The sequence below is a fragment of the Vitis riparia genome, chromosome 14 (assembly GCF_004353265.1).
Source record: "Vitis riparia cultivar Riparia Gloire de Montpellier isolate 1030 chromosome 14, EGFV_Vit.rip_1.0, whole genome shotgun sequence".
Lineage (NCBI taxonomy): Eukaryota > Viridiplantae > Streptophyta > Magnoliopsida > Vitales > Vitaceae > Vitis > Vitis riparia.
Window position 1 is genome coordinate 2,381,938 of NC_048444.1, and position 26,864 is coordinate 2,408,801.

Here is a 26,864-nt window from a genome sequence, read left to right on the forward strand (position 1 = left end):
TATTATTTATGCACTTATTTTTTGCTTGTTTGGTTCGGTGGTTAGCATGTTGGGTGATTTTTTTTTTCCACGTCAAGGCTATTCGTACACTAGTGCTTTATATTATCAAAATTTTAATGTTGAAAAAGATGGCATTCCTCATTATTTTAAAAGCTAAAAACACCTGTCACCCTTTTCCAAAAATTAAAAAATTTTTAAAAATAATAATTGAAATTGAATTAATACAACTAATTGTGGTTTTCTGAAAGTCAACCTATCAAACTTTGTGCTGGCATCATTAAAATTTTGAAAGAGAGCTCTCAAGTTTGAACACATCATACCTTTCTTTTTAAAGAAAAAAAAGGGAAATTACATAATAGTCCTCCAATGCTGTATGGGAATAGTATTATGCTATTATCATCCATTCACACCCCAATATATAAAGCTCATTTCCCATAATAATAAAACAAATTATTATTTAGTTACTTTTAACAATAATTAGAGATTTTAGCAATGTTGGAAGCACTTTTTATTTTTATTTAATAATTTCTAAACAATGCTTTATAAATGATTTTTTTCAAAATTCTCTTGAAAAATAATATAAGTTAGTAATGTATTTGATAGTGTTTTTATTCAAAATATTTTAGTGTGTTTTTAGAAGAATCATTTATAAGTATTTTTTTTAAAACACAGATTTTCAAATTTTTAAAAATATTTTCTAAAATCTGTCAAACATTTAAGACCTGTTTGACGATTGTTTTTTAAAACAATTTTCTATTTTCAAAAACAAAAAAAAAAATTGAAAAACATGTTTCACAATCAAAAATTTGTTTTCTATTTTTTTGTTCTCAAAAATAAAAAATAGAGTATTTTCAAACAATATTTTTAGTTGTTTTCATTTATTTTTAAAAAATTGTTTTAAAAAATAATTATACAAATATGTATAATAATAAAAAATATATATATATTTTCTCTCATTTTAAAATTTTCCATTTTCACGTATCGATCTGAAATTAAAAAGAAGTTATGCTTGAGGTTATAGGAGATTGCAACAAATATTAGGAAGACGCGTTACAGGTGATTTTTTTTTTTTTTAATCAAATATATCATATGGTGTTCCGTGCCTCTGGAAACTGCACTTACAGGAGAACCACGCAGCAATGGGACCCAAAGAATCAAATCTTTTCTTTTTTGTAGTGGGGAAAAAGGAAAAAGAAAAGCACGAGGCAGGGAAAGATTTTTTTTTTTTTTTTTGGAAAAAAAAAAGACCATTTAAAAATATAGTCAACTATCTTACACTCTATAAAGAATTTAAAGAAAAATTAATTAATTAATTTAAAAAAAAATATTGGTACTGTTTCATGATGCACTAGGATTTCTGTGTCAATCTTTTCTTGTCCACATGATCACAATTAAGATATATTCATCAACCTTTTTTTGTCCGTCTGATCACAATATTTTAAATCAAGATCTCATACCACTGAATTATAAAGGCCGGTGATAAAAATTTAGCTTCATTTAACAGAATTTAACACCAGAAAAATAAAAAATAAAAATTGAAAAGGATTATGATACATATAACCACTTCCCATGTGTTGGCCAGTTGGCCACCAATGACTTATAATGTGGGAATATCTATCATCACCCATTAAAATAAATAAATATATATATATATATGAAGAAATTAAATAATAATTTCCAACAAAGAAGAGAATGGGTTTTCACTCCTCCCCAAAAGATAACAACACCCAAGAATCTCAAGGAAAATAATTTCCATCTCCCTCATCTACCATCATTTTTTACATGAGAAATGGGAATCAAGGAAACAATCACAATATTTTTTTTGTTCTTCCATATGCTTATAACTCTAATCACTGCCCCTCAGGATATTCCAATCGGTTAAAGCTAAGACAGGGAAATGTAAGATCTGTAAATGACACATAGTCTCGAGGTTAAATCCTACCATTTATGATAGTGGGAAGTGTAATATCAGTAAATGACAGAGTCTTGAGGTTAAATCCTATCATTTATGATACCCTGAATTTATCTGATGATTGTTATGAGACAATCAGCATCTCAAAATTTAGATCTAAATGGAAAGCCAGTAGGATTATGAATATTCTATATTAGAATGTGTGGTTTATACAAATTGTCTACCTGATGTGCTACTAGAGGATCATGAGATGGGTGATCCAAGACTTAGCCTTTAAGAAACAAGAATAAATTGAAGTATAATTCAAGTGGGCATTTATTGAATTCAATGGTTTGACATGGTGCCATAAGAGAATCTCATATGAACATGAATTCTAAAACATTTGCTAGATCTATGCATGAGTCTGAGAGAGATGCAATAAAATTTGGCTGGGTGGGTTTGTCATGTAGAAACAATTAATATAAGCCTAAGAAAACAAGGATGGATTAAAAATTAATGTCAATTCAAAAGCAAAGAGGAGTTAGAAAAAGAGGGTTTTAGTATTTGTATGATTAGACTCTTAAGTAGAAAGGTAACTATAAAGTGCAATTGTCAAATATGTCCACAAGAGGTTCTAAAAGAGATCATATATACATGGATATTTAGAACAAGGAGTCGTATTGTTATTTGATTTCCTTCATGCCTAAGGTGAGAGACTAAATGGGGGTATCTTTTGACTGGAAATGGATTGGAGATTACTTCTTTTTTGGGGTCATGCTTGTTTAGCTTTAGAGAAAGGTGGGATGAGAAGGAAGGTTTGAAGAGAGAGAGAGAGCGACCAATGGGAGGGAGGGAGGGGGGGCGGCTATGAAAAGCCATAAAAAAGGAGAAAGGCACCTGAGAAGGAACAATGCTTTTGGGATATGTTGAGTGAATATGTACATGTACATGATGATAAAGATGAAGGTCATAAAGTAAGAGAGCATAAGGTAGTGCTGCTTGCTTTCTTTCTTTTATTTCTTCCTTTCTCTCCTTTCTTCCATGTCTTTTAAACAAATGCTACGAAGAGGGTGACCCTCTGTCAGCTATCCCAATGTCCCTGTCTTGACAACAGCCATTTTACTTGCACTCATCACTATTTTAATGAGACCCCAACTTTGGTTTCTATGTTGATACCTCACCACTCAGGGAAACTTTCACCATGGTGTGTCTTATGTAAAAAGCTAAAATGGCTTTGATCAAAAGGCAGACTTAAGAATTGTAATGGGAATGAAAGATGGTAAGTGCTGAATCAATGTGGTAGTTGGCATGGATGAGATTGGGGGAACATTGTGGGCTTTGGATGTATTCACTTGTGGGGGTTGGCTGGTTGAGGGGGTGCCAAGTAGTTAGCTATGACTATACAAGAAAGCTAGAACAAGGACACAATTATATCAGTTGTAGGATGTCTCTATATATCAAAGTGGGCTCAGTGAGCCCCAGTGGCCATGCCCTATTGATTCCTTATGCTGGATCAAGACACAATTATACGACAGACCGACGTGTCCGTTTAGAAGGAATTCAATTGACATATATTCAGTATCATATTTAACACATGCAATTAGCACAAAGTTTAAAAGAAGATCCATCAAACTTAACAGGGAGAATAAATTTTCAGGTGCAGTTTTTGCTTTGGAATTTGGTGATCCAAGTTCCCATAGAACCTGAGTACCCATATGTGTAGAGCAGCATCTGACATAATTTTGCTAAACTAAAGATCCCTCTACTGCATCTCCACAAGGTAATTGAAAAACAGGCGTTATTCATTTAGAAATGGACTGCAATGAACAGATAACCAAAATTGTGAGAGATCTGCGCAAGGATTATGATAACTCTTTCCAAATTTAAAATGCAAAAGTGAGGTTGAGCAACATAATCAAATTTGTAAAGGGGCTCACCAAAATGTATTTTACTTGGAAAAATGGGCAATTGCAAGGTAATTGGCAACCGTATATCAACTGGAAACGTCTCCCGTTTCTCAAACTGGTATAGATAAATATATGGGAGAGGAAAAATCAATGTGGCACATCACAGAAAAACACACATTTTTGTACTTCCACATCCAAAATTTTCAATGGGATAAAGGGAAGCCCACTAACCTTTAAAAGCCTATAAACATCTTCAGTCATCTACAAATCTATATTTGACTTGCTCCTCTGCGCTCAGTAAAATGTTTTTAACAGTCCACCCTAAACGTAGCATCTCTTCATTAAGCAGATTCAAATCTCTTTTGGCAGATTGCTTGCTATCTTCAACCACTTTAAACCACTCTCGAACAAATGTGTCTGAGGTGTCACAATCTTCTACAATGTTCTTCCACCTGGTCCTGTTTAACAGGAGCTTTTTCCGGACATAGCATGCCTGCACTAAGTTTTAAACATAAGAAATTTAAGATTATCATAAACATCAATCAAGAAGGTCTATAGGCCAACTTTTCTTTTAGTCAGTGTAACCAAACCATGATAGCCTAATGGAAAGATAATGGTCCATGTATCAAAACTTAAATCATCCATATTGTTGATTTGCTTGGTTTCTAAAACAAAATTCCTTCTACCTGCAACAAACCACTGATGACATCTGTAGTGCTTGCTCCTTCCCGTAAACAAAGGAGAATACCGTGCTAGAATTTCAGCAACAGAGAAACAATAAGGTAATGTAATGATAAGTTTGGTATTCTAAGAACTATTGCTAGAATTCAGGACAGAGCATCATTTGTACACTCACCTGCTCAGGCCTTGTCAATCCCCTACAGGCTTCCATGCATATGAAGTAGAAATCCTCACTACGTAATGACTGCATCATCAACATTGATAACTTTGGTAGTCGACCCTTGGGATCCAAGCAACCAATTCTGATAGGCCACAGTTCTCTCCCTGAACCAGACCTCACTGTTAGGCTGTAAGCTCCATCATTGATATCTACTTAATTTGAGAACAGCTTGATATCAAAATGCTGAAGCAGAGTCAAGGAAAAACAAACGGGGTGAGATCTAACCTTTACTCCAAGGAAAACTGATGCCCTCCTCTTTACTCACTTCTGCAGGTGAAGGGACATATCCCAACTGAATCCACATATTTAAGATAATCTCTAGCCTATCCTGGAAAACAAAATTGAATTAGTGAGGTGATGAATTTTCAATAATACCAACACCCCCACCCCCCACAGCCCATGTACAGTGAAAAACTGTGTGCATATATAATAGAGGATCATCCAATTCATCAAATAATTTGTCCTGTGGCAGGGTTAGATTTATTTTTAATTTTTTGGGACCAAGGGTGGTGCTGTTAGAGCAAGCAAGGACTTAATAACTAGTTTGCAGAAAAGTTTTGAACCCATCCTGTGGTATTCACAAGTAAAATGGGCATATGAAATGTACATTAAAAAAGGATAATTGTGAGAAGCAAATCGAATTTGCAGGGTAAAGGTACAAGCAAAAGTGGTAGTTGCTGGTAAATCTCTACCAACAGGAATGTGTGCTCTGAGGATGACTGCTGAAAAAAAAATGGGATGACCAACCTGTCAAAGGACGGCTTTGCTGTCCACACTTCTTTCCTTATTTTAGCCCACAATTCTTTCCTCATTTTAGCCCACAATTGTTTCTTTATTTCTCCATTTATTATTCTGTACAGTTAGCATATATTATTTGACAAATTATAGTTTACATGTATAGGGATAGAATCATGCGGGGATTTATTTACTTTTATTTGCTTTCCATGTATAGCATCTTTGTAAAGTCTATATATAATATACAAAACTCAAGGCTAAGGAATTCGGTCATTCACACAATATTTTGACATGGTATCAGAGCTTGTGTTTTGAACCTAGAGTTTAAACGCTTTCTAGTTTTTCTTTGGGTTTTCTCGGATTTAGCCCTAGGGGCTCTCAGATTTAGCCCTAGCGGCTCTCGGATCTAGCCCTAGCGGCTCTCGGATCTAGCCCTAGCAGCTCTCGGATCTAGCCCTAGGGGCTCTCAGATTTAGCCCTAGGGGCTCTCGGATTTAGCCCTAGTGGCTCTCGGATTTAGCCCTAGTAGCTCTCAGACTCTAGCCCAACTTTTGGGTTCTTTTTTTTTTTTTTTTTTTGGTGGTTGTGACAACACATCTGTGGTGTGATCTTGGAGTTTTCTTTGGGTTTCTTCGCTTCTAGGCTCTTGGAGATCTTCGATTATTTGGAGGTTTGTTATCAGATTTAGGCTCTTTGACGATGTTTTTTTTTGTTTCCTAGGCTATTTCTGTCTTCGTAATGTCTGGAGAATATTCTATTGTTCGTTTCAATGGCAAAAACTATCTTCGTTGGGAGTTTTAGTTTAAGATGTTTGTGAAAAGTAAGAAGCAAGACAGAATCTCTAAGTCATCTATGGAATCTGAGTACCGGACGATGTCTCTTGCTTATTCTAAAATCATTTGGCTTTGAGCTTTGCTTGCGGAGTTAGATTTTTCTGAGACCGATCCTACACCTCTACATGCCAATAATACAAGTGTTATTCAAATCACGGCCAATCCTGTCTATCATGAGCGCACAAAGCATATTGAAGTGGACTGTCACTCTATCCGTGCAGCCTTTGAAGCTCGTGTTATCACTCTTCCACATATTTCCACTGACTTACAAATTGCTGATATCTTCACCAAGGCTCTACCTCATCATCGATATTGCTTGCTAAGTAGCAAATTGATGCTTGTTGATCAACCTGCATCAATTTGAGGGGGCTGTCAAAAGACAGCTTTGCTGTCCACACTTCTTTCCTTATTTTAGCCCACAATTCTTTCCTCATTTTAGCCCACAATTGTTTCCTTATTTCTCCATATATTATTCTGTACAGTTAGCATATATTATTTGACAAATTATAGTTTACATGTATAGGGATAGAATCATGCGGGGATTTATTTACTTTTATTTGCTTTCCATGTATAGCATCTTTGTAAAGTCTATATATAATATACAAAACTCAAGGCTAAGGAATTCGGCCATTCACACAATATTTTGACACAACCATTAAGGGGAATGCATATAAACTCAGAGAAATAGTGAAGAACAACAGAAAAACCAACCTTAGTTAATGTTTGCAAGTGGACATGTTTGAGTCCTTGATAAATCCCAAAAAGGTCAATTGCTGAAAAAATTGGGTATACAACAAAAGGTAAACCTGCTAACAATCTTGCACATCAATAAGAAGTTAGCGGAGTATTGACAAGGTTTTTATCGTAAAAGAATCAAAAACCATTTATACTCCTGCAGGCCAAAAAGGAGGGCTTATTTTTGCCATTAAAGTAAAAACATACATACTGAAAGATCTTAACATTTTCTTCAATCAACTTCGATTTTGAAATTATATTTATTTACCATTTTTGTATTTATATTAATATGAACAAGAACCACATGCAAAAAACACTCAAAATGTCAATATATATTTCTTGCTACTTGTCAATCACACACACGGACACACACACACACACACATATATATATATAGGTCTCATGGGAACAGGTCAAAAGTATTAATTCATAGAATATTCGCAATTTCATAATAGCAATTAATTCAATTCAGGAGACGGTAAAGGCAAACCTTTGGTTATTCTTGCACAGTATATTCAAAACTGCAGCAAGCATGAGACCAAGGTTATCAAAGCACACCATTTGAATCTGAACCAAAACCAAAGATCATATATTTCATTTACGAAAGACATCCAAGACATACAAGAAGTATGCTAGCAAAGTTATAACCAACCTGTGCCTTTGCAGAAACTTCACCAAGATTATCTGCAATCGCAAAACTTCGATGAACAGCAGACTGCTAATACAATGTGATAATATTAAATCGCCACAGAAAAATCTAGTACCAAAATTTATGAATCATTCACAAGAAGAAATTTTTGACAAGTAGGCAGGCATATATGTTCTAATAACCCAAGTGCATTTAAAAATTGATTTTTGGGGTTTAAAAATAACCATGGGCAAAGATCTACTACCATGTGCTCAAGCACGAATATTGAACTACATGTCATGTTTTGATAGGGTCATTGTTCTAATTCACATGGGACTTACAACTGGGCAAGAAGATAACTAATTCTAATGTGACATCAGTTCATCTCTATGGCAAAGAATTTTAAGTCATGACAGCATGTCTCACAGAAAGACCGTAAACAGATAGTTGAGGCCAGAAAGCTTACACCAGTTGCTAGGTAGCATGCGACGGTTACTTGTTTTGCTATGTTAGCAATTGTTGCAAGGAGCAAGAAGTAATTAGGAAATGCAGGAGTCAACAACTCAACTCCAATGCTCAAACTGAACAGGACAGATGTTGAGAACCTAACTCTCTTCAAAAGAGGCAAAAGAAAATTAATTAGTGTATCAACAATTTTTGCAATACATTCTAAAGCACAAATTGCTGCAATTTTCCTTTTTCTTTTCTTTACTCTTTGGTAATTATCAAGAACAGATCTCCACATTATGGCATTTCTTGTTGTTCCAGGTTTTTTTATCGTCTATGAAATGTACAATTATTTTCATCCAATGGTTTGGAATTGCAACATTGCATCAATTAAATACAAATAAATAGAACTAATTGGTGAGAGTCTAAGACTGCAAATTTCAGAGGCATTAGGTGTTATACCTTCAAATTGGTATCAAAAGCAGATGCAAGACTTGCTGTGTAGATGCACCTACATAACCGTCCAAGCCCATCCTTCAAGACCCAGTTCAGGGCAGCAGCTGACGGGAGGGATCTAGAGTATCCAATTCCTATTGCCCGAAACATTGCCTAGCATCAAACAATTCCCACAATAAATAATCATGAAAACCAAATTAACATCTGAAGACCATTTAAATGCATGCATTAACAAATTATTAGATGACTCATATTCCCACATGAATAGACTAACACAACAAAGCTTACTTACAGATATAAGCCATATCTTGTATTTTCTATAGTTCAAAAAGACTTACACCATGAACCTTGATCAGGAATACTCGTTGCACAATTCATATAGATATACTATTATCTATAAACCAGTCTTCAGTCTCTGAAACATCTAAATTGTACCCTAATCCAAAAGTTTTTACAGGAATTCTCTCTGACACACCAATTTCCAATTTTCTTCCTTTTTTCTTAACCAGGGACCTCAGCTTCACATAAAAGAGCATAATTTGATTCCTTCTGGCTCACAAAATCTACAAATAGCTCGACTGGAGCAACTTTCCAGGAAAAGGGTTCCTCCTTCGCTAAGTTTTGCTAAACAAGCATTTCTTTACAAGCCAAATTTATTACTTCGAGCCAAAAGATTACCCTGGAAAACCTTTTCTTTGGAAACAAACACAACCCAAATTTCAATCATTTCTTTCTACGCAAACCCAGAGCAGTGCACAACCCTTACCTGAGTAGCAAGAACCTGGAGCGCGGAACTGAAAACCCGATGCAGAAACTTCCACTTCACATAATCCATATAATTCTTACTCACTCTCTGAGGAATAAAGAAGTCCCTAACAGCAGAGCTACACAATGCAAACAAATTATTCAACCCATCATCAAAATTCAAACACAATGATGAAGCCCCTCCGTCTACACGAACTAACTGTAGGCGACTTTCACTTCCGTTCCAGAAGTACCGAGAAACTCGACCCCACCGCCGAATCACGACCGGGAGGCGTGCCGTGCTGATAGGTCCGTCCACGCCTTCAAATTCATGCTCGCAGGAAGTTTTCAGAGAATTTGAGGAACCTAGGGTCTTGGTGAGGAATTGTGGGCGTCGGAGTTTGAAAGGTGCCTGCCGGGGACATGAAAAGCAGTAAGAGTCTGAAGGGATGTATAAGGTGGATTGCATGAGAATTATAGACGATTTTTGGATATGGGTTTTAGTCAATGGGAGCTCTGTTTGTGTTACGAGGGTTTAGGGTTTAAGACAACAGAGCCAGAGGACAGGAATGGCCCCCTTTTGGCCAAACCAATCGAACGTGGCATGATGTGGGAGGCATTGATTGGTTAATAATTTTTGTTTATTACTTACTGCTTAAAATAGAAACCATTTATGACATGGCAACAATATCTCCACGTATGTACTACTTACGTGTCCCAAGATATTGAACCCCCACTGAATTCTTTCCCAAAAATAGGTATAAATAATTAAATACCCCTTTTTGGTAAAAATTTTAATTCTAATTTTATGTTGATTTAATGTATTACTTACTAAAAATATGTAAATTCTCAAGTTTTAGGATTTCAATGTAAATAAAAGTGAGTTTGACAAGCATTATTATTCAAAAAGTTTTTTTTTAAGTATTTTTAGGAAAATCACTTATCAAATGTTTTTTCAAAATATATTATAAATAAATTTTTAATATTATAAATAATTTTTTTAAAATTTAAAAGTATTTTTTAATTTTATTAAACATCTAAACTTTTTTTTTTTTCTAAAAATACGATGTTTTCATAAAAACATAGTAAAACGAACTCTTAGGAGAGTTTATTTTTAATTAAAACAAATATTTTTCACAATAATTTGTAAGAAGGTGAAAAAAAATATAGAAGTTGTAATTGATGGGTATTTGAAAAAAGTAATTGAAAGTTATAAAAGAGATAGTATATATATATATATATATATATATATATATATATATATATATAAAAGGTATGTTTGGTAATTGTTTTAAAAAAAATTAAAAAATACGTTTAGTAATCAAAAATTGTTTTATATTTTTTTTTCTTTTTTTTCTCATAAAACATAAATATGGTGTTTCCAGATAACTTCTTTTAATTATTTCCAATTATTATTTAAGAGTTGTTTTAAAGAATAATTATATAAAACATCTATAATGATTAAAAATAAAGTTATAGACATAAAATTTATTTTTAAAACATATTTAAAAATATTAAAAACATATTAAAAATAATTTTAGGTTTTAAACAGACTTTTGTTCTATAAAACATTAGAAAACAATTTTCAAAAACTATTCTTAAAAACTATTTTTCATAACTGATTCAAAAAATAGTTACCAAATAAGGTTTTCAAAAAATTAATTTTTGAAAACTGTTTCGTTTTCTCTTCTTAAAAACAGAAAACATAGTGTTTAAAAAAAATATTTTTTATTATTTTTTGTTATTTTCACATGTTTTTTTAGAATTTTTTATAAAACAATTGTACAAGCATATCGAATGATTAAAAATAAAGCATTGAATATAAAATATATATTTTTAAAACATATTTAAAAATATTAAAAATAGTTTTAAAATATTTCAAACTAAAAACAGAATTTTGTTCTACAAAATATCGGTCTCAAAAAATTATTTTTCAAAATTATTTTAAAAAATAGTTAACAAATAAGACCATAATTTTTCTTTTTGGCTTTTCTTCTAAATTTTTGCTCAAAGTTTCAAAGAACTAAATATAGGAAAACAAAATTTAAGAAAGAGATGAAATGCAAATAGTGAAAAAAAAGTAAGATTTGAAATTTGCATTTGATATTTGACATAGAACATAATTCAAATTGAAGAGATTAGCCTATATTAAATGCATTTTATACTAAAATTTATCCTTTTTGAATCAAAATTTCATTATTAAATCAAATAATAAAATTAAAATTATGAAGAAAAAACCTCTTTCCTAATTGATTTATGTGAACTACAATGAATCAACCTCTATTTTAATTTATTAATATTGAAATTCATTTTTTTAAATAATTTTTTTTATTCTTATTAGTTCTTTAATACAATAAAATTATAATTATGAATAATTTTATTTATTTGATTTATAATATTTATTTTTTTTCCTTTAGGATTACTTCTTAAATGGTTTGTTTATCAATTATGAACTATTGATATAATATAAGATTTTTTTCCTTTTTTGTTACAATCTTTTATTCTAAAATTTATTTTTATTAGTTTTTTTATTATGATTAGACTATTTAAAACTATATTTGATTATTATAAAGTTTGAAAAAATATAGAAAAGAAAATTAATAAGCAAAGAAAATAGTGAAAATTTGTTAATCTATGAAAATTTCAAAAGAAAGAAAATTAAATTATTAAAAATAGGTTTTTTTGAAATTTTTCTCACTTTTAAAAAAATATATATATGGAATATATTTATAAAACTCAATTATTGTTTTTATAATATTTATAATTGTTGGCAGATTGAAGGGTTGGTTGTGTCCATCAACTTATCTTGTATTCGAGCGTTGTGGGCTCTTAGGTTAATGCACTATAAAGGTACGATATGTGTCTTATCTAACATGAATTGTTTTTAGGAGAATTGATAGCGTCTGAAGTTCTACAAGTGGTATTAGAGTTAAGGTCATGAGTTTGAACCATAAGGGTCTCGTTGAGGGGAGATTGTTAGCAAATTAGAAGGTTAGTAAGGTTGGTCGCGTCCATTAACTCCCATTGTGTTCAAGCATTGTGAGTGCTTAGATGAATGCACTATAAAGTTATGGTATACGTCTTTCTCGATTGCAATTTCTTTTAATCTGAAACCATATATATATATATATGCACCTTCAGAATTCCAGAACATAATGAATGAAATCTTTAACCAGTCTTCTGATTTCATCATCTTCTATATTGATGATGTGTTAGTGTACTCTGATTTTGTAGAGCAGCATTGGAAACATCTCAATAAGTTTGTTCAGATTGTCAAGAGTAATGGTTTAAGCTTGTCAACCACTAAGATTAACCTGTTTCAGACTAAGATTAGATTCCTAGGTCATCATATTCATCAAGGAACCATTACCCCAATTCAAAGGTCAATAGAGTTTGCTGATAAGTTTCCTGATGAAATTAAGGATAAGAAACAATTACAACGTTTCTTAAGAAGCCTTAATTATGTGTCAGACTTTATTCAAGATTTAAACCAACTTTGTGCTCCTTTGAGACAAAGACTTAAGAAAAATCTTGTTCCATGGAATGAGGATCACACCAAGGTTGTCAAGATAGTTAAATCCAGGGTCAAGACTCTACCATGTCTTGCCCTAGCTGATCCAGAAGCCTTTAAAATTGTTGAGACCGATGCCTCAGACATAGGTTATGGTGGGGTTCTTAAGCAAAGAATGGATAACCAAGAAAAGTTGGTGAGGTATACTTTAGGAACTTGGAATAATGTCGAACTCAACTACAATGCCACTAAAAAAGAGATTTTAAGCATTGTTTTATGCATTTCAAAATTTCAAGATGATCTTTTAAATCAAACGTTTTTATTAAGAGTTGATTGCAAATCTGAAAAATCAGTTTTACGAAAGGATGTTAAGAATATAGCTTCTAAGCATATTTTTGCTAGATGGTAAGCTATTATAAGCAATTTTGATTTTCAAAATGAGTATATTAAAGGAGAAAATAACTCAATCCCTGATTTCTTAACTTGTGAATTTTTGCAGGATTCACAAGATTATGGCCCTCAAAAAAGAAAAACAACCTCTTAGGCCCATTAAGAAATCTCCAGACTCTAAGAAATCTCATCCAGCTCTTTCTGAGAAATTCATGCCACTTTATCATGAACATTTTGAAGTTGCAGGTTCTTGCAGCTTTTCCAAAGATCCAATTCCTTCAGCAATCCCTAAGCAATCCATCCCTAACTGGGATAATGAAACCAGTTTGAGTTCTCTACCTTCTATGGAGGATTCCTTCCCCACAAATCCTTCCTCTATTGACACTAACTCCTTAACTGTTTATAAAAGTCTTTGTGATTTGTAGGAAATGAGCAGGACTTTGGAAAGAAAACTAGAATTAGTTGACTTTCTCAAAAGTCATTCGGATTTGCTTAAGGTCCAAGCCCCATTTTCCCCATTGGGAAATGGTGAGAATAAGCAATTTCCCAGCATTATTTATCAGTTGTATAATGAGTTACTATATAATTCAGAATGCATGGGTTCTTGGTTTCTCTTAAAACATGCTAGGATTTCCCCTATGCGTCAAACCCTTGTGGGGGTGGGGGTGGGGATATCCTTAGTCATAAAGAAGTGCGTTAAAAGTCTAAAATGAGCTTGATATAATAATTTTTCAGATGTGATTTTGATTAAACTTGGTGGAAAACTTTACAACCTGTTTCTATTAGGAATTTAAATCTGATGGTTAAAACTTGAAGTTTCTGGTTCATATTTTGTACACTTGACCCCCATCAAGTGGTGGATTTTAGTCACTGATGGGCTCTATAAAACATGGAGTTCATGTAAATCAAATGATCCCTTGATGCTCCTGAGATGATGGTTCCTTATTTGTGCTGATGGAAAAAGTGTTACGAAAAACTGTATCTTAATATTTAAAACAGAGACATTTTACTGGAATCCTGGTCAGCCTGGGCAAAAACATTTCCCAAGTCTGTGGTCTCTGAGTTTGGAAGTGACAGTGATTACAGTTCTTTGCATTTGGTTCAACCCCAAACAATTAAGAATCAGAAAATTTTGCAATGGATGGAGAAAAGCTTGATTTATTCTAGAGGGCATGTTATTTTCTACATTGTATTAATGGAGATCTGACTGCTGGTAGAAAATAATTGGGGTTCATTTCAAATGTGAAAACATTGGGATGTCAAGTAGCTATCATTGATGTTTTTAGAAATTATTCTTTGTAGTGAAGTCCTCTGCCATGATGAGTCATTTGCTTTAAGCTTCATGATTATCATATGCTGGTGAAACATCATGGATGTGTGCATGATGTCGACTGGCATGTTCTATGAACAACTTGCTCTTTCTCTGCCTATCTTCAAGACCTCCATATTTATTTATAGCCATAGCTGGTCTACATGTCCCAGGCCTAAAACTAGTAAAAGATATGGAGTTTGATGGTTCTAAGATTTGCATATTTCTTGAAGAACCTCTTTTTCACCAGCAAGGCATCAGGAAGTTTGTTTGCAAATGCAATCGAAACTTTACTATCAACAAGGTTTGCCTAGATTTGCAGTACTACCAGTACTATCAGTCAATCAGTCTCTCTTTTAAGAATGAGGAATTAATCGTGACTCCAGAATTACTTCTAGATTATGGACTAGTCCACCAACTGGTTTGCTTAAACCCCAACCAAGCAAATAATTTTGGAAGAAATGTAGCATTAGGGCTAATTCAAGGTTTTAAGATGAATAAGAAGTTTGTTGATGCCATCATCATCAGCAAAGCTCCAAAATGGATCTCAGATGACAGTCTTCTCCCAGCACAACACTATATTTCTTTTTATTATCATAATAGAAGACCAACCCTACTATTTTGCCCTCTTGAACAACCTGATATTTATGCTGAACCACTTATCAACCAGATCAAGCATTGGAGAGCTAGGATTATCAGTAGGGACTTCAAAGTCTATTCAAAGAACATGGGTTATCTTATTGCTGCAGATCCCTTTCATAAGATCTTCTGTTGTAAAAAGATTGATCCTCTACCAACCAAATCTGCTACTGAAGAAATCCAGCTACTTATGGAGCACCAAACAGATTATATTCTCCATTGATGTCTCATTCCACCATATACCATGGACTCCCAGGACAGATTATATATATATAATAATAGTATTTTTTATTTTTTATTTTATGAAAAATATAAAATTTTTATCATAATATATGCTTCTTTATTATTATTTTTAAAAGATATATAAATTTATTTTTATATTTTTATTGTTATCTTAAAATTTTATCTTTTTACTATTTAGATTTTCATATAAATGTATATAGATTTTGAATTATAACACTCTACCAACATAACTCAGGTTGACCTTAAAGAAAAAAGGCTGGATTTAAGTTAAATACCTCAAATTAGAAGTGAATTCCTGGTTGGTTATTTCATAATTCCGATTGAATAGGGTTAATCATCAACCCAACGGTCCGAGCCCCTTCAAAAACCCAAAGCACACCCGTCATGATACCAATGGTAGTAAAGCCCTTTTCCTTTTGCACGAGAGGAGAGAGACTCAAAGGAAGAGAAAGAGCAAGTGGTGAGGCCTGTGCATATATGTTCGTGAGGAAACCCAACTTCTTCAAGCTTATGCAGCATTGACTTCATCACTACTACCAACTCCATCCATTCCACTCCATGGATGATGGGAGGTTCAAGCCATCTATATATATATATATACAATAATACAAATGCTTCGACTGGGTTCACCACCCCCACCGATTTGGTCAATAAGGTTATAAACGCAGCAGCACACCCAGTCCTCGAAATCACACGTGGTATTGAACTGGATTTGCATTGGCGCCGATTTGGTCAATAAGGGTATAAACGCAGCACACCCAGTTGTCAAATCACACGATTGGATTGAATTGCAGTGACCGCCCATGTGGTCAATAAGGCTATAAACGCAGCACACCCACTTCTCCAATTCTCATATCACACGTGGGTTTGGATTGGATTGCAGTGAGCAGTAGTGCTGTCGGCCAGCAACAATGCCTTCATCGGTTTGATACTTTTATCATATCCTAATTACAAAAATGTTGTATATACTATATACTAATTTCAAATATTGAAATTCGAGCAAATAAAATACCAAAATTCCTCAATTTCTTTTTCTTTTTTTATGTAATACCTTAAACTCTTTGGACATGTTTGATGTACGAGAATGAGGAATGAGAATGGGCATCTCATTTACTTTCTCCTTTATTCCCATGTTTGAATAATTTAAGGATGTATTTAGTACATGGAAATGAATGAGAATAGACATCTCAATCATCTTCATTCTCATACTTGAATAACTTAAATAATGATGAGAATGGAACAAAAAGTTATTATAATGGAAAAGAAATCAAACTTTAAGATATTTTGATTTATCAAGGTATTTTTAAAAATAATATTGGCAAATTGGAGGTTAGCCGTATTTATTAACTCCTTTTGTATTCGAATATCATGAGGTATGTATATATATATATATTTTATATAGTAATTGTTTTTAGAAGAGTTGGTAAAACCTAAGATCCTATAAATTATATCAGAATCGAGGTCAACCTCAAGGGTCTCGAGGGGAGATGGTTGGTAGATTCAAGGTTGGTTGCGTCCATCAAACTCCCCTTGTATTTAAATGTTGTCGACAATTCATGTCTTATTAAAAATAAATAGTTTTTAGTAAAAATGAATATTAATAATATAATAAAGTCATAAATTATATATTTTTATAAATATTATAAAAATATAGATATTAACATTAATTGAGTTATTTTGTTAAAAATAAATAATAATAATTCAAAATTAATAATTGTTGATACCATTCTATTTTAAATGAATATAAAAACAAAAAAAAAATATTTTTTTAAAGTAGAAATGAGCCAAAATTTTCATTTTATGCATACATTTATTATTCATTTATCAAGATGACATTCAAAATTATTTTATTTAATCTATAACCAATTAATCAGTTTTTTGAATTTCAAATTATTCTTAAAAATTACAAGATTTATTAAAGAATTTAAAGTATTAATTATGTCTACTATTTTTTATAGTCTATATAAATATAAATATATATATAGTTTGAGTTTTAAACTATTTTCTAAAATTATTAAACTTATTAATAAATTTAATACAAAGTGTCACTTGATTTGAAAATCATTTTCTCTAATTAAAAAAAATAAAAGAATAGTTTTTTATTTTACTTTGTTTTTTAAAATTGTTTATAAAGGATAACAACCATGTAATTGTATAATTCTTTTTTAAAAAAAATTACATGCCCAAATAAGTTTTTTATTATTTAGCAAAAATAAAAATGAAAATTTCAAGGAATTTTTTTAAACGAAATTAAAAAGTTATTTCAAACTATGTACCTTGTGAGATTTAAAAAAAAAATTATTTTAAACCAAATGTACGAATATTATTAATAATTTACTTAATATTGAAATAAAAACAAATTATTACATTCCTATATCATCCAAACACAAGAGTTGGAGTTATCAAATTCATTCCTATTCATTTAACGCGGAATAAAAATGTAAACAAAATATTCATTTTCATTCCCCATTCCTCATTCTCTATAAACACACATTAATAAATGGATAAGAAATAAGTTAAAAGTAATTTCAATAGAAATAAAATCTCGTTTGTAAGTGAGATTTCAATTTTAATTCTTTCGAGGTATTTTGATTACCTAATACAAGTTATTTTAAAAATATTAAAAGATTAAAGACTTTTCTAGACAAGTGGTTTTTAAAAATAATTTTTATTTTATTTTATAAAAAAACAAAAATTGTAAATTTAGTTTATATAATGTAAACTAAATCTAATTCATGTCTTATTAAAAAATAATTTTTTTAATTACAAATAAATAAATAAATAGTTTTTAATAAAATATGAATATTAATAATATAACAATCATAAATTATATAATTTTTTATAAATATTATAAAATATAGATATTAACATTAATTGATTTTATTTTGTTAAAAATAAATAACAATAATATTAAATTAATAATTTCTAATACTATTTATTATAGAGAAATAAAATATGACATATTATTCTCATTTATGATGATGGATATTTATATGCAAATACATTTGAGTTCTACTACAATTCGAACTCTATCTCCTCTTGTAATTCAAACCAATAGTAAACTTGTACTCTAATTCAAATTATATATTCTATTATAATTCAAACTAATATATAATAAATAGATAAATATCAATATGTAAATTGAGGATAATATTAATTTTATCTAATATTTATATGATTTTATAAATATTATAAAAATATGGATATCAATAAAAACTTAATCTAGTTTTACTACTTTTACCAAAATTAAGTTATATATCTTTTATCCATCTTTAGTAGGTGGTGACCAATTTGTACTTGGGTATATCTAACTAAAAAGGACCAAAATAAAAATCTTTTTGAAAAAGGATAAGATGGATAAAGATAAAATTAATTAATAAAAAACCACAAATATAAAGTTTCCTTTGAAAGTAAATTTGACTAATTAATATTTAATTGGAAATATAATCGAAATGTTATCTGGTAGATGGAGAAAAGAGCAAATTAAGTTGAAAAATGAGTAACAGAATGAAGATTTTTGGTTGCATTCGAATTTGGAATGGACTCAAAGATTGAGTCACAATCCAATTCTTTTTTCTCTTTCACCAAGTATAAATATACACAGATATGATATAACTCATCTCCATCTTCTTCTCCTGCCTTTTCTCTTTCACGGTCTGTTTTTCGTTCTTGTTTTGAAAATGACTGCAGCAGACACGGCTCGGACTGTGATTGGTATTATTGGTATGTTCTTTATTTTGAGCCTTTTGCGTTTTGGACGGTATGTTTTTCTCGTTTGGTTAGGGAGAAAATTAAGGTGGGAAAAGAAAACTCAAGATCTTCTGGTGAAGTTCTTGCTGTGAAGTTTTTCTTCTTTCTCATTAATGTTCTAACTTTTTTTTTTTCTCGGTACAGGGAATGTCATCTCCTTCGCACTATTCGCCTCTCCGTCGTACGTCTTTGATCACTATAACGAGGGGCTAACTTTTTCTTGCTATCCAAACAAGATTAGTTAACTGCTCGGAAGAGAATATTTGGATTTTTTTTTTCCTTTTTTATATTGTTTTGTTAATAATTAAATTGAAGCGATTGTATGTGTTTATGGTTGCAGTCCAACATTTTGGAGAATATGGAAGAAGAGATCGGTGGAGGAGTTCAGTCCAGATCCGTACCTAGCCACAGTGATGAACTGCATGTTTTGGATCTTCTATGGACTACCAGTAGTCCATCCAAACAGTACTCTGGTGGTGACCATCAACAGCATTGGGCTTGCAGTCGAGTTGATTTACCTCACCATCTATTTCGTATTTGCTCCCAACAAAGGCCGGGTATGCGTCAAATCATTTCATTCTTCTCTTTAACTTACTTCCCATCTCAACTGAATGAATATGAATACGAATCACAGGTTGTTAGGTTGTTGAAAATTGAAATCCAATATGGGTTATGGGTAACCTCATGAATCATGATTGGATATACCATTACGTCATGAATCATGATAGAATTTTAGATTTTAGAGTTTGTTTGATGTAATAATGTTTGTTATCTATGATGATTACGGCTATAACAATATCTTTTTTATTAATTGTATTTCATATCCTTTTTTGGTCAAAGATGTATCGGTAAATATATGAAATTTAAATTATTTTTAAAGAATTCCTATTTTATATGGGTGCGTAAAAACTTACTTTTTTTTAATTTATTTATTTCTATTTATTTATACTTTTCATGAAACCCGTAGTAGTGATATCAAACACAATTCCCTTTGATTAGGATAAAGATATGGATATGGAGGGTTTCATGGATTCTTACTATTAATTGTTATTAATAGAAAAGAAATCATACACAATTCCCTTTTATTAGGACAAAGATATAGGTATGGAGGGTTTCATGGACTCTTGCTATTAATTGTTATTAATAGAAAAGAAATCATAATATACCATTTTAGATTTTATCTTTGATCGGTGAATGTATAAAATTTAAATTATTTTTAGAGGATTTCGTGATATCAAACACAATCCCCTTTGATTAAAATAAAGATATGGGTATGGAGGGTTTCATGTTGAATTTGGATTTTTTTGGACTCTTGATTGTTATTAATGGAAAAGAAATCATACTGTTATCATTTTGAATCTTCATGGCTGTAAATTGATATCAGATAAGAGTCCAGGAAGGTTTTATTTATAGTAAATAAATCATATTGTTATTGTTTGAATCTTCATGGGATACGGCTTGGTTTGTATGCAGTTGAAGGTAATAGGTGTGCTTTGCCTGGAATTGGCTTTCATGGCTGCTGTCGTTGTGGTGACACTGACAAAACTCCACACCCATGCCTCAAGGTCTAATTTGGTTGGGATTTTCTGTGTTGTCTTCGGAGTTCTCATGTATGCTTCACCCCTCACCGTCATGGTACGTCTCTTAATTTTCAATCCCATATCATATATATACATATACATATATATTAGTATTAATAAAGCGTGTCAATTCCTGAACAGAAAAAGGTGATCACAACAAGGAGTGTGGAATACATGCCATTTTATCTTTCACTAACCAACTTCCTTAACGGACTCATTTGGCTCACTTACGCCCTCATCCAGTTTGATCTCTACATCACGGTACATAATTAATTAATCTCATTAATTTATTTTATTTTATTTTTTCATCACTCTTCTTAAAGTTAAACAAGTTATGGTGCTTTGGGTCTTTACAGATAGGGAATGGTCTGGGAGCAGTGTCAGGGGCAATACAGCTGATCCTATATGCCTGCTACTACAAGTCTACTCCAAAGGACAAAGAGGGCAAAGAGAAGGGGAAGTCTTCTGAAGTGGAGCTGGCTAGCCCTAAGAGACTAAATAAACCAACACCACAAGCTACTGCTGCTTGATCTCACCCTCTTCTTTGGGCTGTGTGCTTTTAGATTTTTCTTTCTGTTAGTATAGTTTTAGGTTTATTATTTTTAATGGGAGTAGTACCAGATACAGACCAATTAGTTTGACACAGTTGCCTCTCATGTTTAGATTGATGTCGAGAAATAAGGCCATTCAGTCATATGCAGATGCAACTTCATAATATCAAGGATTTGGTTTTCTTTTAAATGATTCTTTCTTGGTTTTACACTTCATTATATAAAGACTCCCGTGTTGGGATTGAGTGATATGGGCTCACCATGGTTGGCACTTAGCACCTCTGAAGGGAAGGCAGAGGCCCAGGATCATGACCCCTCAATCACATTAATTGTTTATTTGTTTCTTTAAAGAGACGTCCCTAAGAGGAATTGAAATTATGACTAAACCTTATATTCAATCGGCTCCTAATATCAGTTAACACCTCCAAAAGGAACGCCGAGGCATGAGCCAACAATGGAAAATGACTTATCTTATTCCTCAGGACTCGGACTCTATCAGAGTTCTGTCCTAGGACTCTCTCTTAGGACTCTTTCTCTCTCTGAAGTCTGAACTACCATCCTCTGTTTTAACCAATACCCATTTGTGTATTGCTTATTTCTCAAACGAATGAAGGCCATCGTTTGAGTCGCCACTCACAAGTGGGTAGCTTGCCTCCTTGTGTCTGTGGGCTCATTTTTTAGGGATGATCTTGGCCACCTAGTAAAGCCCAACCTGCTCTCAAGCCCATGTTCAGTTCCTTCAAGTACGCAATCTCAAAATCCAAATAGTTATCTTATCCAAAGCATGAGGATGACCTGGCCGCCGTACCTACTACAATACTATATCCACACTCCTTCCATTCTCTTCCATAGTCTCAGTTTCCTCCCCCAAAAGCTTATCCTTTCTTTCTCTCTCTCAAAACCCTAATGCCATTTTTGTGAAACACCCATGGCAGCCTTTATCTCCTGCCACGCCTGTTCTTTTCTATCTACCTCCAAACCCGTCACCCCAAGAATACCCGCCAACCATTTTCGCTTCCCAGTTGCTCAGAGGAGTGCTTGGACTCGGAAGCTCGGACCCAGATGTTTTTCTCAATACCCACCCCCATTTCAGAATCAAAAGGTTTGAGCTTTGATCTTCATTTTACATGTTCTTTTAATCATTTATCCCTAGTTTTAGTTCTACATTGTGCATTTTCTGAAGTCAAATTTTGACTGATGTGACTACATAAATATTATATTGCCATTTGTATGTGGATTTCTTGATAACAAGGAAAAATGGGATTGAGCAAATTATGAGTCTCGTTTGTTAGATTGAATAATTCAACCGATTTATAGGATATTAAAGACTCTGTTGAGAATATAAGGTTCCAATTGGATTGTTAGAATTCATGGAGTTGAGCTTGTTCTTATTACACTTAGTGTAATATTTGGAGTCATGAAATGGTTAGTCAGGACCGTTTTCTGTTCAGTGAAAACTATACAATTTGGAATTGTGTTCAATTCTAGTGCTTTTGAAGAACATGGTTGAAAATTTGTCAGATTTGGGGATCATTGTGCAGTATTAAATGGAACTTAATGGGAGTTCACTTTTGAGCAGAAAGCGAAGTCCTTTTCCTTGAAGGAATGTGCAATTTCTATAGCTTTGGCGGTTGGATTGGTGACAGGAGTACCTGCAATGGACTGGTGTGCTGATGCCTATGCGGCCACTCCAGCATTGCCTGATTTGTCTGTATTAATTTCTGGACCGCCAATTAAGGACCCAGGAGCATTGTTGAGGAATGCGCTGCCTATTGACAATAAGGCTATTAGAGAGGTTCAAAAGCCACTTGAAGATATCAGTGAGAGTCTGAAGTTAGCTGGAGTCAAGGCACTCGACTCTGTTGAGAGGGTAAGAAATTCGAGCTTTATATTTTTTAACAGTAATTAATAGTCATGGTTTCTAGTGGTTAGCTTTGGCTGTGGAAACCTCGAATTAATAGTAACTGGGGTTTGACTCTAAATGAATTGTAGAATGTGAGGCAAGCGTCTCGAGCTCTCAAGCAGGGTAAGAGTTTAATTATTGCAGGATTAGCAGAATCAAAGAAGGAAAATGGAGTAGAATTGCTTGGCAAGCTGGAAGTTGGAATGGATGAGCTCGAACAAATTGTGGTGGACAGGAATAGAGATGCGATTGCTCCTAAACAAAAAGAGCTGCTTCAATATGTTGGAGAGTGAGTAGCATGATAAACTCATTAACAATGGCATACTAAAGCTTTATTTATTACTTTCTTAAACACACCAGAAAACAGAGGAAGTGAAATGGGTGTTTACTATTGTATAGTTCCAAAATGCAACGTGAAGGTAAGATTGGGAATTTCAGATTTGTGGGGCAAGGCCCTGATATTGAGTCTTTGTATTATGTTTCCTAATTTTTTCTCAATTCAGAATGACAAAAATGTCTATTGGTCCTCCTTGTGGTTGACAATCTAATATATCTTTAACCCGTAAAAAAATGTGTGAGAAGTGTCTGAAAAGAAGCTCCTGAGGTAATTTATATCTAGCCTGAAATATGTTGTGAGAACTCTGGTTTATTGATGATTCCTGTGGCTCAAAGGTACAACAACCTGAAGGCGTTACCAGGCATTTCCTAGGATCTTCTCCTAATATGGGTGTTGGTGTCCAATAAGGAACAAGGTTATATCACTGCAACCTTAGAAAGATTTAAACTTTAAACATTAGTGTTAGACAAGGGAATGTGTCTGATGCAACCTAGAAGGCTAAAACAGGGGGTCATTGTGATGAAGGTTTTCCTTAGACCTATTGGGGAATGATCTTTAATAACCATATCATACTTGTAGTAGGTCCTATTTTTAACACAGTTGGGAAGGACTTGTACAAGCTAATCCTCTTAAAATAATATATTCTCATATATACCCTTGTCATTGACTGCAGCTGAGATCTTCCTGGGGCATTGCATTTCTGCAGTGTTGAAGAGGATATGGTGGATGGCTTCCCATACGAAGTGCCTGAAGAATACCAAAACATGCCTCTCTTGAAGGGGAGGGCAACCGTGGATATGAAGGTCAAGGTCAAGGACAATCCTAACCTGGATGAGTGTGTGCTTCGAATAGTTCTAGATGGTTACAATGCCCCAGTAACCTCTGGGAATTTTTTAGATTTGGTGGAGAGGCACTTTTATGATGGCATGGAAATCCAAAGAGGTAAGATATCTTAAATCTTAAATTGAAACTTATGCAATTGTGTAGACTGGAGCTTTTCTTTACTAGTTCGGACAATAAGCATATCAATTTTGTGGACTGCCCTATGGAAGTAAGATTACATGTTCAATTGCAATGAACCTTGACCCTCTATTTGATATTTTTTTATTCAGTTTGATGTCATTATGCATCATCTAAAAACAGGATAATGACTAACTGATTCAAGTGTTTCTAACTATTGGATGAATGGAGGTCTAGCAACCCCTCCACCACCGACCCCACAAGCCGTCCTCTCCCCCTGCCCCTTCTTCTCCACTCCCCCCTCTTTGCCTTCCAATTACTACTGCCTCCATCATGCTTAGTTGATAATTTCATATTGTATACCATGCTAAGTTGATAGTTTTCTTTCGATAAAACTCAGATTTACTTTTTGTTGCAGCTGATGGATTTGTTGTTCAAACTGGAGATCCTGAGGGTCCTGCAGAGAGCTTTATTGATCCAAGTACAGAAAAGCCCCGGACAGTACCACTTGAAATCATGGTAGAAGGAGAAAAAATACCTTTCTACGGAGCGACTTTGGAAGTAATCTCTCTCTCTCTCTGACTTTTCTCTCTTCAACATAAATTTAATTATTTGTTGAACATTCCTTAAACTTGTAGAGAATAAATAATGTTTCTAGTGAAAGCATATTGGTAGAAATTAATCAATATCAAATTCCTTCCCCCCTTCACCCACAACACATGCATATTCACTTGCTTTCGATAGATAAAACCATGAGGCGGATGACTTAAATTCTATATCCTGCATTTTAAGTGATCAATAGTGCTCCATTCATGAAAATAAATAAATGGACGAGTAAAATTATTTTTTTATTTTTTTATTTTTTTATTTTTTATAATTGAGGAACCTTCCATGGCGAAGCCCTTAGGACTCTCCATGGGGACCCAAACCTTAGGGTGTTGACCGCCTTGCAACAACCAACATCGTATAAATTCAGGGTATCATCAGTAACAGGATTCAAACCTAGGACCATGTGCCACTTAGTGAGACTAGACTTCACAATGTTTGCCTTGACCAATTGGGCTATCTCGGCAGGTTGGACAAGTAAAATGATTAAAATAATTAAATCATGTGTGTGAAAAATAGCTGCCCTAGATGCACTGTAATTTATTGTAAAAGAAAAAGAATATCTCGAGTTTAGTCTAGTAATTACAGTCAATAAGTTTAATAGCTTTATCGAGGAGTTCCTTAAAAAATAGAAGAATTTAAAAAAAAAAAAAAAAAAAAAACTCTAACCAGACTCTTGGATATTTAACATTAACTGTGGAAATTGTATGGTGCCCAATCAGAAGAGTCCAGTATTGACCTGGACACTTTTAACCAGCTTCTTCAAATGGAAGGCATAATACCTTAGCGTTTAGTACTTAATTTTTCCCCTTATGTTAGTTTCTTCGTTCCTCTCTTTTCTGCTAATTGTCTTAATGCTTTTTGATATATTTTTGGTCAAAAGACTTCATAATCTGTCCTAAAATCTCGATGATTGCTTTGATCTGTCAAGGCCTGACATAATTGGTGTTTGAACAGGAGCTTGGTCTGTACAAGGCTCAAACAAAACTTCCATTTAATGCATTTGGAACAATGGCCATGGCAAGAGATGTAAGAACTCTAATTCATACCATGGCTATTTCTACATATGTGTATGGATTTGATGGCTAAATGATATTTGTTCTTTTTTTGTTTTTTCATTTTACTCTGCAGGAATTTGACGATAATTCCGCGTCAAGCCAGATATTTTGGCTACTGAAAGAAAGTGAACTGACTCCTAGTAATGCCAATATATTGGATGGCCGTTATGCAGTGTTTGGATATGTGACAGAAAATGAAATTTTGTTGGCAGATCTCAAAGTTGGTGATGTGATAGAATCAATTCAAGTAGTCTCTGGACTGGATAACCTAGTTAATCCAAGTTACAAGATTGTTGCTGGCTAGCTCTCCCTGTACCATGAAAATCAAATAACATGCATGATTGTGAGCCTGCCATGTCCTACAAATCGGTTTGGCTAATAAGAGAGAGCAGCATGCTTTGTTTTTTAAGTACATTGTTTTGTTCCCTGATTTCAAGTTGACTGTATTCATTTCAGACAATGCTTATCCATATTGATTTATAAGCACTCTGAACTCAGTAAGTGCCTCTAAATGAATGCTTTCATAGTGAAATTGGATATAAATCTGAGTTCCTGAACAGGGAAAAGCTGATGGAAACAATTCTAAAGGGCTTTGACACCTACTGTTACAAAAGAAGGTTGATATATTGTTAACAACAGATATGTTATCCTTCCAGAATGGCAGAAATCAAATGGTCCAAGAACTGGAATCTCATCCTCTTAAAGAAGATGGGATGATATACACAGAATGGGATTTTGCAGATAACTGGC

General features: G+C 33.1%; 3 protein-coding genes across 8 annotated transcripts; 2 read left to right on the forward strand and 1 right to left on the reverse strand.

Moving 5' to 3' along the window:
- Positions 1–3,439: 3,439 nt before the first annotated feature.
- LOC117931306 (protein root UVB sensitive 4) lies at positions 3,440–9,848 on the reverse strand. Of its 6 annotated transcripts, none has more exons than XR_004654018.1 (12): positions 9,300–9,844; positions 8,540–8,686; positions 8,097–8,243; positions 7,655–7,717; positions 7,493–7,569; positions 6,979–7,084; positions 4,925–5,027; positions 4,655–4,848; positions 4,485–4,550; positions 4,030–4,291; positions 3,829–3,913; positions 3,440–3,708 (listed from the first exon to the last, which is right to left on the reverse strand). XR_004654018.1 is itself a non-coding variant. In XM_034852251.1 (10 exons), the coding sequence occupies exons 1-10, from the start codon at positions 9,744–9,746 to the stop codon at positions 4,052–4,054; spliced, it is 1,590 nt and encodes a 529-aa protein (XP_034708142.1). In that variant the 5' UTR covers positions 9,747–9,843; the 3' UTR covers positions 3,950–4,051. The 6 variants fall into 6 exon arrangements, 2 of the variants coding, with proteins under 2 accessions (XP_034708142.1, XP_034708143.1); XR_004654019.1 differs by having other exon boundaries at positions 4,655–4,803; positions 9,300–9,842; XR_004654020.1 differs by lacking the exon at positions 4,485–4,550 and having other exon boundaries at positions 9,300–9,846.
- Positions 9,849–18,895: 9,047 nt separating this feature from the next.
- On the forward strand, positions 18,896–21,440 carry LOC117930204 (bidirectional sugar transporter SWEET6b-like). Its single transcript, XM_034850719.1, has 6 exons — positions 18,896–19,092; positions 19,264–19,300; positions 19,460–19,676; positions 20,593–20,754; positions 20,841–20,960; positions 21,056–21,440. Exons 1-6 carry the CDS (start codon positions 19,050–19,052, stop codon positions 21,227–21,229), a joined length of 753 nt encoding a protein of 250 aa, XP_034706610.1. The 5' UTR covers positions 18,896–19,049; the 3' UTR covers positions 21,230–21,440.
- A 652-nt stretch (positions 21,441–22,092) lies between these two features.
- LOC117930202 (peptidyl-prolyl cis-trans isomerase, chloroplastic) lies at positions 22,093–26,671 on the forward strand. Its single transcript, XM_034850717.1, has 7 exons — positions 22,093–22,352; positions 22,830–23,120; positions 23,243–23,442; positions 24,197–24,432; positions 24,869–25,011; positions 26,014–26,085; positions 26,188–26,671. Exons 1-7 carry the CDS (start codon positions 22,179–22,181, stop codon positions 26,416–26,418), a joined length of 1,347 nt encoding a protein of 448 aa, XP_034706608.1. The 5' UTR covers positions 22,093–22,178; the 3' UTR covers positions 26,419–26,671.
- The last annotated feature ends 193 nt before the right edge of the window (positions 26,672–26,864 follow it).

What these genes read in the sequence shown, in the direction of transcription:
- LOC117931306 (XM_034852251.1), bottom strand. Translation starts at nt 9,746, where the DNA reads ATGCAATCCACCTTATACATCCCTTCAGACTCTTACTGCTTTTCATGT. An exon ending in TCCAGGTTCTTGCTACTCAG is followed by an intron (nt 8,687 to 9,299) that starts GTAAGGGTTGTG and finishes GTTTGATGCTAG; the next exon opens with GCAATGTTTCGGGCAATAGG. An exon ending in GATTGACAAGGCCTGAGCAG is followed by an intron (nt 4,551 to 4,654) that starts GTGAGTGTACAA and finishes CTGAAATTCTAG; the next exon opens with CACGGTATTCTCCTTTGTTT.
- LOC117930204 (XM_034850719.1), top strand. Translation starts at nt 19,050, where the DNA reads ATGACTGCAGCAGACACGGCTCGGACTGTGATTGGTATTATTG. An exon ending in GACTGTGATTGGTATTATTG is followed by an intron (nt 19,093 to 19,263) that starts GTATGTTCTTTA and finishes TTCTCGGTACAG; the next exon opens with GGAATGTCATCTCCTTCGCA. An exon ending in GCACTATTCGCCTCTCCGTC is followed by an intron (nt 19,301 to 19,459) that starts GTACGTCTTTGA and finishes TTATGGTTGCAG; the next exon opens with TCCAACATTTTGGAGAATAT.
- LOC117930202 (XM_034850717.1), top strand. Translation starts at nt 22,179, where the DNA reads ATGGCAGCCTTTATCTCCTGCCACGCCTGTTCTTTTCTATCTACCTCC. An exon ending in CTGCTTCAATATGTTGGAGA is followed by an intron (nt 23,443 to 24,196) that starts GTGAGTAGCATG and finishes GCATTTCTGCAG; the next exon opens with TGTTGAAGAGGATATGGTGG. An exon ending in CAATGGCCATGGCAAGAGAT is followed by an intron (nt 26,086 to 26,187) that starts GTAAGAACTCTA and finishes TTTACTCTGCAG; the next exon opens with GAATTTGACGATAATTCCGC.